The sequence below is a fragment of the Molossus molossus genome, unplaced genomic scaffold, assembly GCF_014108415.1.
Source record: "Molossus molossus isolate mMolMol1 unplaced genomic scaffold, mMolMol1.p scaffold_m16_p_21, whole genome shotgun sequence".
Lineage (NCBI taxonomy): Eukaryota > Metazoa > Chordata > Mammalia > Chiroptera > Molossidae > Molossus > Molossus molossus.
Genome location: NW_023425357.1, coordinates 41,867,759 through 41,880,636, shown reverse-complemented (window position 1 = coordinate 41,880,636; position 12,878 = coordinate 41,867,759). Strand labels below are relative to the sequence as shown.

General features: G+C 39.6%; 1 protein-coding gene across 3 annotated transcripts in view; it reads right to left on the bottom strand.

Annotated features, from left to right (window-relative positions):
- Nucleotides 1-12,878, bottom strand: part of CSNK2A2 (casein kinase 2 alpha 2) — a 46,084-nt gene that overhangs the window by 20,744 nt on the left and 12,462 nt on the right. For 2 of the 3 annotated variants that reach the window (XM_036274884.1, XM_036274885.1), the window contains exons 3-4: nucleotides 12,079-12,180; nucleotides 9,744-9,794 (exon numbers count right to left, since the gene is read on the bottom strand). In XM_036274884.1, the coding sequence (XP_036130777.1) occupies nucleotides 9,744-9,794; nucleotides 12,079-12,180 (153 nt within the window). The remainder of the gene's footprint in view (nucleotides 1-9,743; nucleotides 9,795-12,078; nucleotides 12,181-12,878) is intronic. The other variant, XM_036274886.1, reaches the window with a different exon arrangement.

Genomic DNA, 12,878 nt, shown 5'->3' with positions numbered 1-12,878 from the left:
GTGTCTGTAGAAAAGGGGGGTAAGTATAACTACCCATTCGTATTTGTTTGTATCTGCAAAAATGACATGAGATTAATAAAAAGTGGTTTCATAAATACGTGTGTGGGGGGGTGGACAGTTTGGGGCACAGAGGAATAAAGGAGACTTTTCTGCATTCCACTTGATACTAAAAAAACTTTTATTCTTCATTGATTTAAAAAACTTTTTTTCCTTCATTGATTTTAGAGAGAGAGGAAGTGAGAAATAGAAACATCGATGATAGAGAACATTGAGTGGCCACCTCTTACATGCCCCCCCACTGGGTATTGGGCCCATAACCTGGGCATGTGTCCTGACCAGGAATCGAACTGGCAACCTCTTGGTGCATGGGTTGACTGAGCCACACTAGCTGGACTCTTCACTGATTTTGAGAGAGAGGAAGGGAGAGGGAGAGAGAGAGAGAGAGAAACATCGATGAGAGAGAACGATGGGCTGCCTCCTGCATGCCCCCCACTGGGGATTGGGCCCACAACCTGGGCATGTGCCCTGACTGGGAACTGAACCAGTGACCTCTAGGTGCATGGGTCGATGCTCAACCATTGAGCCACAACGGTCTGGCCATTTCATATTTTTAGATCCATGTAAATAAATTACCTGTTCAAAAATAAAATTTTTCAATTTGCTGAAAATCAAATTAAAAAATTTCTAAGACCATCAGGACTTCTTTCTCAAACATCCCCTTCTAAATTAGAGTAATTCTCCCTCCAGCTTAGTAAGGCTACCTGATTTCATCAGCCGCAGGCAACAGCCAGCTCAAGGCAGCACAGAGAATGAAAATTTACATTCCAGCACACACACTGGTGGGGCCCTGGAGCTGCTGCCCCACTGGAGGCTGACCTGGGATGGGACTGAACTGTGGAACTCAGGCACAATGGCAGACATACCCACCACTTCTGCTCAGGAGATTCAACTGCGTAACAGCCCAGCACCCAAGTTTTTTGTTCTCCACAGCACACCCCCAACCTGTACGTAGAGAACCAGGCCAGAGATAGCATCTCGTTGCATGTCAAATCAGCTCCTCCTGTGAGAGTTAAGGAGGTCACTCCCAGAGACTATGCCAAGTTGAACCTCAGTCAATAAATAGGCCATGAAAGTGAGAACAGCATTTTCTGACCCTCAGAGATCTGGGATATTTCATTTCTAGGAAACAAGTACAGGCTATTTTACAATCTGGACTTTTGTCTGTGAGAGGCTTTCCTCTCATATCATGTGCTATCTACACCAACACCTGTATAAATGGTCTAAGGCATAAAAATGAATGTCCTTGGACTGCCAATGTAGGATTTCTAGCTATTCCAACCAATATCAATTTTATGTAGTATAAAAACCACTAGTTGACTATTGTGTTTAGACCTAATACATTCCAAAGTCCTAACTGACAGACTGACATTCATGCTCATTTCTCAAGAGCTCTGGGTAGGAGACCAAATTACACCTGTAACATTTTACCACCTGAGCTAAAATTCAGAACACACCAGGGTCCACAGTCTGGCTTCCTCCACCTTTTGCAGCTGTCTCCACTGCAGCCCCCCAGGAGTCCCTGACTCGGAGCAAACAAACCTGGGTTTGCCACCTTCATTATTCCCAATGTCCCTACCCCCCAAGTCTGGAATATCCTGCCTGGCCCCCTTGCCCATAAAGTCAAATCCACCCCCATCTGGACTCCACAGAGCCGACAGCAGTCTCTTCCTTCTCTGAATCCCCATGCTGTTTATTGTCCTCTGCAGCATGCATAGTATACTGACAGCAGCAGGGTCCCCAGAGTTAACATTCCTCACTCGGGTACTGGCAGTGACCTGAAGTTCTCAAGATAATTTCTCACCCTGTTGTGAACAACAAAATACTGCCTCACTATGCTCTTATCCCAGGAGTCCCATGCCAGAGTCCCTGCATACCGTGGCATACACACAGTGGGAGAAACGGCTGCTGTGGCTGGTGGTAGTCACCATTTGGTGGTTCAAGATCTCTGAACTTTCCTTCCTCCAGCTATGCCAAGGGTCCAACACACAACTGTGTCCAACATACAACTAAGTCTTGCACAGCAAAGCAGCACTTGCTTCAGATACTGACATACCCCACCCCAAGTACAATGGTCCTCTGCCTGCACACAGAAGGCAGCTGAAACTATTTGTCTTTCATGATGTTCTAGTCAATGAAGAAAAGAAAAACTGTCTTCCAAAAAAAAAAAAACAGAAGCAATGAGATTCCCTGCCAAATGAGAAAGGGAAACACCACAAGAACCACACTTCTCCACTGTTCCTAGCCAGCTAGGTGGAGAACATCACTAACGAACCAACTACAGAACACTGGCTAGAAGTGAGCTTTGTTTACATTTTCATCAAGTAGGTGACTTATCAAAAACAAAGCAAGCCTATGCTTCCCAAAAGATGACAAAGGTACTAAGGAAGAAATTATTCATCAATCCTCGTTTGGTTCCAAAGCTGCAAGCACACTGGCATCTTCCTAGAAATTAGTTCTACTCCAGGGCTACCCAAAGGGCCCAACGTGGAAATTTCCTAGGACTTTAATTAAACTCAGAAAGTCTGAGAGAGAGAATGGGAAAAATGCAATTTGATCAACAGACTCAGAGCCTCCTCAGTCTAAAACCAACACCCAGAAAGAATGGCCACAAGTGGGCCTCACTCCTCCCGTGATACAGATGGGTCCTCAGACTCCAGTTACGGTGCAGCTGCAGTATCATGATCAGGTATGGGTTCCAAAGCCCGATCCCCAATGGTTGTCATTTAGGAGGACTTCACACTGTCAGAAGGTTCCCAGCCAGATATGGGAATCACCAACACAGCTAACTTTCACCCTGCACACAGGACCTGCACAGTTGACATACACAGCTCAGTCTATGTGCAGAAATTCCAGTGATCCCCATACAGACAAGAAAAGGCGGGAAGAGAAAGTGAGAGTAAAAGATGTTCAATGCAGTAACCTCCAGTTTTGGCACTGTTAACACCTAACCCTAACATCCAGAATAAAACCAAGCAAATCCAAGTTACTGTAAATCACCCTGAAAATGTCTTATACAGAATGACAAAATAATGTCAACGACCTATAATAAAAGTAACTTTTGTTCCTCCAATTATTGATATAGTCTGTGAACCATCCTCTCCTCATCAGACTCTAAAAGCATTAACAAGGTCTCAAGATATCAACTGGTCAGGGACCACCTCTATGTGAGTGATTTAGAAATTCTCCAGAAATAAATATCATCTTCTCAAGATGGAGCCCATTTGGAATGTCTTATCAATCTTAAAAATGTCCAAATAACATGTACTTAAAATGTATATTCATTGTTATTTACACTGTTCCAAAGCCACAGAAAACTGAGAAACATGTCTCAACAGAAATTAATTCTACTTCAAAAAGGTACCTTCCTTTCTTTGAGACAATTTTGTGTTTAGAAGTTTTCTTTCTTGTATTTATTTTTTAATATGTTCTTATTGATTTTTTAGAGGGAGAGAGAAACATCGATATGAGATACATCGAACGGCTGCCTCATGCACACCCCCAACCGGGGATCGAGCCTGAAACCCACACATGTGCCTTGACATAGGAGGATGCTCAATCCATTGAGCCACACGGGCTGGGCTGGCGTTTTCTTTATTCACTCTAACTTTTAGAGACTGGCTTTTCCTATTTATTTGTTTTGAAGTTTTGTCTTTTGTTCTAAGTATTACCATGTATCTTTTATTATCACTCTGACTGTGTGATATAACTGATGATTTCAAGATGAAATTGACCATAAGAGTACCTCTACCATAAAATGAAATCTCAAGGGGGAAAAAAATGAGTAAGGCCATAAAATACCTAAATTAAATTAATAACCTTGATATAAAAATTGACCATGTACTAAAGTCACAAGCATCAGTCATCAACAAATTCCAAATAATCAAAATTATATTGATCAGGTTCTCTGCACACAGCACAATCAAATTAAGAATCAATAATAAAAGACTATTTTTTTCAAAACCAAGTTTTTATATGTTCACAACCATATAGCTATACAGGACATTCCTAGGACAATAATCACTGGGGAACTTTTTAAGATGGACTCTATACTGTCTACTAGATGGCATTATCGTATAAATATTAAACTTCTTAAGTATAAATAGCACTGTGGTTATGCAGGAAAATATACTAGTTCCAGTGCTAGCATATTTAGGAGTGAAGTATTGTGATGTCTGTGACTTACTTTAAGATGATTTCAGCAAAAAGAGATAAAAAGGGAGCATGGGGCCCTGGCCAGTTTGGCTCAGCGGTTGGAGCGTCGGCCAGTGGCACAGAGAGTACTGGGTTCAGTTCCTGCTGGGGGCACGTACCTCGGTTGCAGTTTGTCCCCGGCCCCGGTTGGGGTCGTGTGGGTGGCAGCCACTTGCTGTGTCTCTCTCACATCAATGTTTCCCCTCCACTCCCACCCCCGGCCCGGCTCTATCTGAGGATAAATGCAAAAGTGTTCTAGGGTAAGGATTAAAAAAAAAACAAAGGGGGGGTATGTGAGGATGGAAAGAACTGCAAATGTGGCAAAATATTAACTGGTAAATCTAGGTGAATAACATAAGGGTATAACTGTGCTATTCTTTCTAATTTTCAGCAGGGCTAAAAATTTTCAAAGTACAATGTTTGAGGAGAAAAACTCAAATCTACAAGTTTGGAATTTGTACTTTTACTCTGATACAGAAATTAGTTCCATAACCATGGATTGTAGCAAAAATGGTGCTTGGGGTTTACAGACTTACTAGCAATCAAGAAAAGAAGTTAGAGAGAAAAACAGTAAAAATAGAAGAAAGAAAAAAAATCATAAATAAATAAAAGATGGAAGGAGAAACAAAAACAGAATGAAATAGAAAAATAAATAAAAACAACATCTGAGCAATAAAACCAAAGCTGGTTTTTTGAGAATTAACATGAAATCTCTAGCAACACTGATTTAAAAAAAAAAGAACCCAGCCAGTGTGGCTCAGTGGTTGAACATCGACCCATGCACCGAGAGGTGGCCGGTTCGATTCCTGGTCAGGGCACATGCCCAGGTTGTGGGCCAGATCCCCAGTGGGGAGCACACAGGAGGTGGCCAATCGATGCCCTCTCATCGATGATTCCATCTCTCTTGCCCTCTCCCTTTCTCTCTCTAAAATCAATAAAGAAAAACAATTTTTTAAAAAAGAGACAAAGAATATAATGTTAAATGTAAAGAAAAGCATAATTACAGACACACTGAAGTTTTTAAGTCCTAAAAGAATCCCATCAATAATTTTATGACTAAAATTAAAAATAGCCAACTTAAAAAATAGGTATTATTATCCAAATAGACTCAAGAAAAGATAGAAAACTGAGATAAACCTCTAATCTGTAGTATGTTTTAAAAAGAGAAGTGTAGGGGGCTTGGGGGCAGGGTGGAAAAAGTGGAGGGATTATCAGCACCAATAAAAAACCTCATAGGCACAGACAACAGGAGGAGGTAGAAGAGGGTAAAGGGGGGATAAATGGTGATGGAAGGAGACTTGACTTTGGGTGGTGAACAAACTTACATGATGCATTCTAGAACTGTACACTTGAAACCTATATAATTTTATTAACCAGTGTCACTCAAATAAATTCAATAAAAAAAGGAAAGTGTAGTCCAAAGTCATCCCTCCCCTCCAGAAACACACCTACCTAGAAAGGAAGGGCTACTCGATTTATTATGTGAAGTTACTATAACCCTGATACCAAAGTCAGAAGGATTTTACAATAAAAGAAAATTATAGATCATAATTTAGTACCAATAAAAAGTACTGACAAGAATAGACTCCAGGTTGTATCACTGTTGATTCACTCCCAATATTAATCCAGAGACAAACCTTTTCTGAGTGACACCTTAAAACCAGTTGTTAATACACTTAACAGTAAAATAAAAAAATTAAAACAAACTTTCCTAATAAGATGGACACAGAACCAAATCAAAAGCCTGAAGGACACTAGGACATTCAATCAACTGGTTTCCCTGTTTGTGACCTGTAATTCTAGCTGGAAAAGAAAACTTTTCTGTCATAATTTGCTCTTCCAAAACACACAGCTGCTACCTGATATTTAATGATCTTTTTGGAAGACTAACATGGAATGACTTCAACATTAAAAGAGGACCTCCAGTTTAACATGGCAGATCAATCATCCCACCCCTGCTTTTCTCAAAGTTCCTGTAAAGTAAGAGTAAAAGGAGCAGGGGGGATTAACTCACAGTAACTAAGAGAATGAAAGATGACAACATTCTGAAGCTAGAAAACAGATGTCCAGCTGACTTAGAACAAAAAAGGTGAAAATTCTGCCAACAGTGGACGGGATCCAGAAGCACACAACTTCAAACTGAAGAACTACAGGACGGCTCAGGAATCGGTGACCCCCAGTATCACTAAAGAGGACAGATTGAACTGAAAACACCACACTGAAAAGGGGGAATTAAGGGAAAGTCTACATGACACTCTCCATAGCTCTGCTCAACTTGTGGCTACTAAGATACCAGCAGCCAGACTTGCATCCTGGAGACAGGAGCTAGCAATCAGTAATCAATAACTTTAATACTCTAAAATACGAGCAGACATTCAAAAACCACGGCATTTCAGATAGATGTAAGAGAACAAAACAAAAAATACATCAAAAAAGGAATTTAAAAGAGAAAACAAAGAAAAGGTATGAAGAACAACACATAATGGGGACACATAATGGGGGGGGGCCCACACATATTCTCAGTGAGAAAATAGAAGATATTACATAAAACATAAAGAATAGGATACTATTTTAAAAGGTTCAGAGAACAAAACAGAGCTCTAAGATAGGAAGTCCAACATCCAAATGAGTTCGAGAAAGTGAGAACAAAGAAGAAAGGGAAGACAATCAAAGAACATTAAAAATACTTTTCCAAACGGGAAGGATGTGAGTTTCTAGACTGAAAAAAACCAGTAAGTATCCAGAATGAAGGATGAAAGTGACCCATATGAAAGCATGTTGCTGGAAAACTTCACAGACTGAGAATGAAGAGAAGATCCTGCAAAATTTCAGAAGAAATAACAAGACAGAGCACGGAAGATGAAGCCAGAATGGCTTCAGTGGTAAGAGTAGAAAAATCTCCTCAAAATTCTGAGGAAATTATTAATTATAACCCAGAATTCTATACTACATCAAATATAGTAATAGGATAAAATAAAGATGTTTTCAGATATACAAGCCTCTAAAAACATTACATTCCCATCATTCTTTTAAAGAAAGCTCCTAGAAAATGTATGTCATCAAAATATCCCCCTTGCCCTGGTCACTGTGTCTCAGATGGTTGAGCAATGCCCCATGTACCAAAAGGTCACTGGTTCCATTCCTGGTCAGGGCACATGCCCAGGTTGTGGTTTCGATCCCAATTCGGGTGCACATGGGAGGCAACCGATCAATGTTCCTCTCTCTAAATTCAATAAAAACATATTTTAAAAAATCCCCTTTGTAAGAAGTCAAATTTCTCTAGGGAATTAAAAACTGATCTGCCCTGGCCAGTTTGGTTCAGCGGTTAGCACGTTGGCCTGCGGTCCAGAGAGACCCGGGTTCGGTTCCCACTAAGGGCACGTATCTCAGTTGCAGTTTGTCCCCGGCCCTGGTTGGGCTGTGCGGGTGGCAATCACTTGATGTGTCCCTTTCATGTCAATGTTTTTCTCTCTCTCTCTCCCTCCTACTCTATCTGAACAAAAAATGGAAAAATGTCCTCAGGTGAAAAAAAAACACACACACACAAAACCCCCAAAACTGGTCTTCTTACTGTTGTTAAATCAACCCGTCAATTTAAGGAACACAAAATGCTGCCCTGGCCAGTTTGACTCAGCAGTCAGAGTGTCAGCCTGTGGACCGAAGTTTTGCAGGTTTGATTCCTGGTCAAGGATATGTACCAAAAATATCCTCAGGTGAGGATTAACAAATAAAATACAGCCCAGCCAGAGTGACTCAGTTGGTTAAGCATCATCCTATGCATCATTAATACAAGCTGTATGCTTTAAAAAGAACACACATACTCACACAACATACTGAAGTGAAATTTTACATGTGTGGCTGGACAATTGGTAAAAACTCATTAGGAAGCGGAAGTATTTGTTTTTAATTTTTTTAAACATGTTTTTACTGAATTTTTAGAGGGAGAGAGAGAAACATTGATGTGTGAGAGAAACATCGATCAGCTGCCTCCTGCACACCCCCCACTGGGAACCGAGCCTGAAACCCAGGGATGTGCCCTGACTGGGTATCGAAGCGGGACCTCTCAGGCCATAGGAGGGCGCCCAATCCACTGAGCCACACTGGCTGGGCAGCAGAGGCTTTTAAAACTGAGGAATTTCACTATGAAATTCCATGAAGATTGGCTTTAGAATTTTTGCCTTAGGAAAATGTTTAGTTTCATTAAAGCCTGTCTATTTCTTAACACACACACACACACACACACACCTTGAAAAATCTGTGTCATTCATAGCAAAAGTAAGGTCAGCGCAAAGTATTTTACCAGTGAAGCACTACTATGCTTGTTAATGACAAAATGTATACCCCACTTTTTAGAGCTCACTATTGTGTTAACAAGAAAACTTGGCACATATGGGGAATGAAATACTATATATAAAACTTGCTTATTGTTTTATAAGTCCTAACATCCTCCTTTTGCTTATTTTTCACTAATTAACCTTAGAGAGGTTTTAAAGTGATTGCCTAAGAAAAAATGTGAGGATAAGGTTCTTTTATTTTCACCCAAAAGCATCACTCCTGATACCAGCATATTTCAACTGCTGATTTGGTTTAGTCCCCCTAACTCTCATAACAACAAAGTCACAAGCATTTTTTATTCACAGAGTTATAATCACCTAAAAGTCCTCTAAATGCCCCTAAAAATCAATCAACACCACTTTTGATTTTTAAAATGATTGTTCTTCTTATATTGGATTTCTTTTTTTGCTTTTATCTTCAGATAGAGCGGGAAGGAGAGAGGGAGGAAGAGACAGAAACATCGATGTGAGAGAGACACATCAAGTGGTTGCCACCCACAAAAATCCCAACCAGGGCCGGAGACAAACTGTAAGCAAGGTATGTACCCTTAGTGGGAACCGAACCTGAGCCTCTCTGGTCCATGGGCCAACACTCTAACCACTGAGCAAAACCGGCCAGGGTTATATTGGATTTCATATTGTGCTCTACCCCATCCGGTATGCCTGGTCCCAAAACCTTATGAGTTAAGGTTGCAGTGTTTGAAAAACAATAAAAACAAATTCATGACAAACCAGCTTAAAACCCTGCTTTTAGAAGAACACTTCATAGTTTAAATTTATATGCATTATAAATATAAGAAATGTAAACCCAGTATAGGGCTTTTCCGTATCATTTTCTTTGTATACAGTGTGCGTGAACACACACCATCTGAGTTGGAATCCAATGTATTGCTTCTTTTCACTTCCTATCAGCAATGTAAGATTTCTAAGAAAATCAAAGTCAACATCTCCCTAAATCTGTTGTCTGAAGTAGGAGTGTTATAGATGAGGCATTAGCTTAGACCCAGACCAGCAGCTATTCCCAGAGTAAGCAAGGCAAAGGGTGATGAGTAATTACACCAAATGCAAGGGCTCTAACCACTTTCTGCAACCTGTACTCATGCCACCTCCCCCATTCCCCATGGACCTCCATACCAGAAAGAAAAAGTACATACGCACCTTAAAATCTGTATTATTGATATATTCAAATACCAAAGCTGGTGTCTTTGACTGCAAGAGAGAATATTAATGCTTATTAAGTATTCAAACAATAAACATAATTTATTCTGTTGTACCCACCCATCCTCAAATTCCACTTAAATAAAAGATTCACCCACCAGGGAGAAATTAATAAGAAAGTATCCTCTTGAAACTTTATCTCTTGAAATTTTATGTTTCAAAATAACAAGATTGTGGGCAACAGTAGCAGTGGGGAAGTGGGTGGGATATAGACGAAATAAAGTTGGTCAGGAGCTAACTGCTAAAACTGAGTGCTGTGCATAGATAGGTTCATTATATTATTCACTTTAGTTTTATAAATGGTTGGAATTTGTCAAAATAAAGTTTTTTGTTTGTTTGTTTTTTAAAAGAGATGTATTCTGACCAACCTGTCCACTGGGCCTGGCACATTATGCTAAGATTTCTACTCTGAGTGTTCCAGATTGCCAAATACAAAAGGAGCGACATGTTTTCATCTTGGTTTAGCAAGTCGAACGCATTTTATAGACTTGTCATGGGCCTTTTCAGGATCCAAAAGGAAACTATCTATGGTTATCAGGAAGCCACAATGTGAAATTACTTCCTTGGCTACAGACCATTAGAGAATGTTTCACCTTACAAAGTAAATGTGTTCCCCCCAAATCATATATAATCAAGTATTTTTAAAGCACTATTATCTTTAATGCAATGAGTATAAAACAGTCAATATTTCCTTGTTGTAAATACAAATTTTCAAATGTCTTTAACTGAGGTAAAAATCACGATAATTGGCAGTAACTGGCTTTCAAAACTGGGAGAAAAGCAGGGGCTTAAAAGCATTATAGAAAGAAAAAAAATCATCTTGGAAATCTTTATGGCTGGGAAGTTTTGCTGAAGGAAGCAAATGAAAGTTACCTAGGAAACAGGCCACAGTGTATGCACACAGGTCTTTGCCAGGACAAACAGCAGTCACAGCGTTCCTCACCAGCCCAAAGTTGAAAGGGTTTCATCGAGACCACCAGATCTCTCTACAGGCTGGGAGGAAGCTTCTTCCTCAGTAAATAAGGAGATGATGGTTCCCTGTTGGTTTTGTCCACTTCAACTTACTTGTTACATATCATGTAAAACACACACACACTTTAAGCAACAAATTACAAAAACAGTAAGACAGCTGTCACCAAGTTGCTTGTCCTGTAAAATCAATCTGAACTGATCAGACTGTGATATATTTGTAACGTGAATTAGATGGAATCTAGAAAATAATAACCACCTTTCTCAGTCTTTTCAGGAACCAAAATAAAAAACTTCTCTCATTCTTCAACTCAACAACCCTGTGTAATCTTGGGCAAATTACTTAACCTCTGTAGACTTCGGTTTTCTTATCTGTACAATGTGATAACAACACCTACCTCACTGCACTGTTGTGAAGATTACATGGTGAGATATGGTTAAACACTAAGAATAGTGCCTGGCACACAGTAAGTGTCCAATGCATGTTAGCTACCACATTACTATGAGGATGTCTTTAGCAAACAGAAGCAAAGACCTACTTCTCAAATAAACAAAAGCTATCATGAGAGAACAGGGAAATATTTGAGGCACAGCAGGCAAAGAACAGAAATGGGATGAGAAGTGGCATAAAAGTGGTACCAAAAAAGCCTGAGTTAATCATAAATACTTAAGGTTAAGTAACTCCCAGGAAGAGAAAAAAAATTAAACATCACTACTAAAATGGCTAAAAATTAAGCATTTCAATTTTAACAAAAATACATCAGATTATTTCTACGTATACAATGTGAACCCCAATACTGGATGATGAATTAAAGACCAGTATGAAAAACAGCAAGCTTGCTTCCTCAAGGTCGGTGAGACTGACCTGCTCGGCTCGCTATGCCAGGTGTCCACAAGGAGATGTTCAATACTTCCTTCTATAGACCCCTTCTATAGACTTCCTTCCGTAGACTTTCAAGGTAAGGTAAAATAATGCTAACTAGTAGTAATAAGCTTCAAAACTGGCAGAAAAGCGGGGCCTTAAAGGAGGTATTCAGCAAACATTTGTGAGCTGAATCAGAATAATGAGATAATAAACCTGGACAGGGATTTGTCTATAAAACACACCTTTTTAGGTTCTATAGAAGCGGTGGTGGCTATTTTCTCATTGGGCCACCATGATTTTTTCTGGATTTCAAAATCATTCAGTAGTAAAGACACATGCAATTATCCTCACTATATAACATTTTTCAGTATTTTAGGTTGTGTCAAACACACACTCACTCTCTCTCTTTCTCATACTCTCCCCCAACCATCAGGCACCTACCACAGGGTCCTTCACAGTGTCAATCAGCTTAATGATATTTGTTCCACCACGAAGGTTCTCCAGAATCTTAACCTCTCGTTTTATCTTCTTTTTCTTCACTGGCTTAAATACACAAGAGTAATCAGAAGTAAGACTCCCTTTGAAAGTAATAAAACTTTAAAATGATGTTAGCTAATCATATGGATATTGCACTCTCTCATACAGTGTATTATATTAAAGAGCATGTCTAAATTAAACGAGAAAAAAAAAACCAAGATAAAATGGGTCTGCCCATAAAAACTTAAAAGATTAAGTTAAATAATTTACAGACTTATAGCTTATGTGTCAGATCTTTAAGTAGAGCACTTAAAAATTTTGAACACCATGTCATACTTTAAAAATAAAATGCTTACTGGGTTAACTGCCAAGTGGAAAATGTTATAGCTCTGAACAGCTGTATATCATGCACCCACAAATGGAAAAAGTTAAACAAAATGGTGAGACACCTGCTCTTCCAATGAGTTACATGTAATTTTGACTTCCAGGAGTGAAGACCAGTTCACTGACATCAAGTTACAAACTTGTTTCCCAGCTGCTGGCTCTCATTTCCTGTCGCCACTCCCATTTCCTTAATATCTAGAACCTGAAATCAGCAGAGCCAGTAAAACTTCCCCCAGAGCCCATTCCCAGAGAAAGAGATGATGGATCAGCAAAGGAGAAAACTGATCTCTGATACAGCAGTGATTGAAAATCTCTGCTATCTGCTAATTTTTCAATCTGCTCAACAGAAAAATTAAAGAACTTAATCAGAAATACTGGTA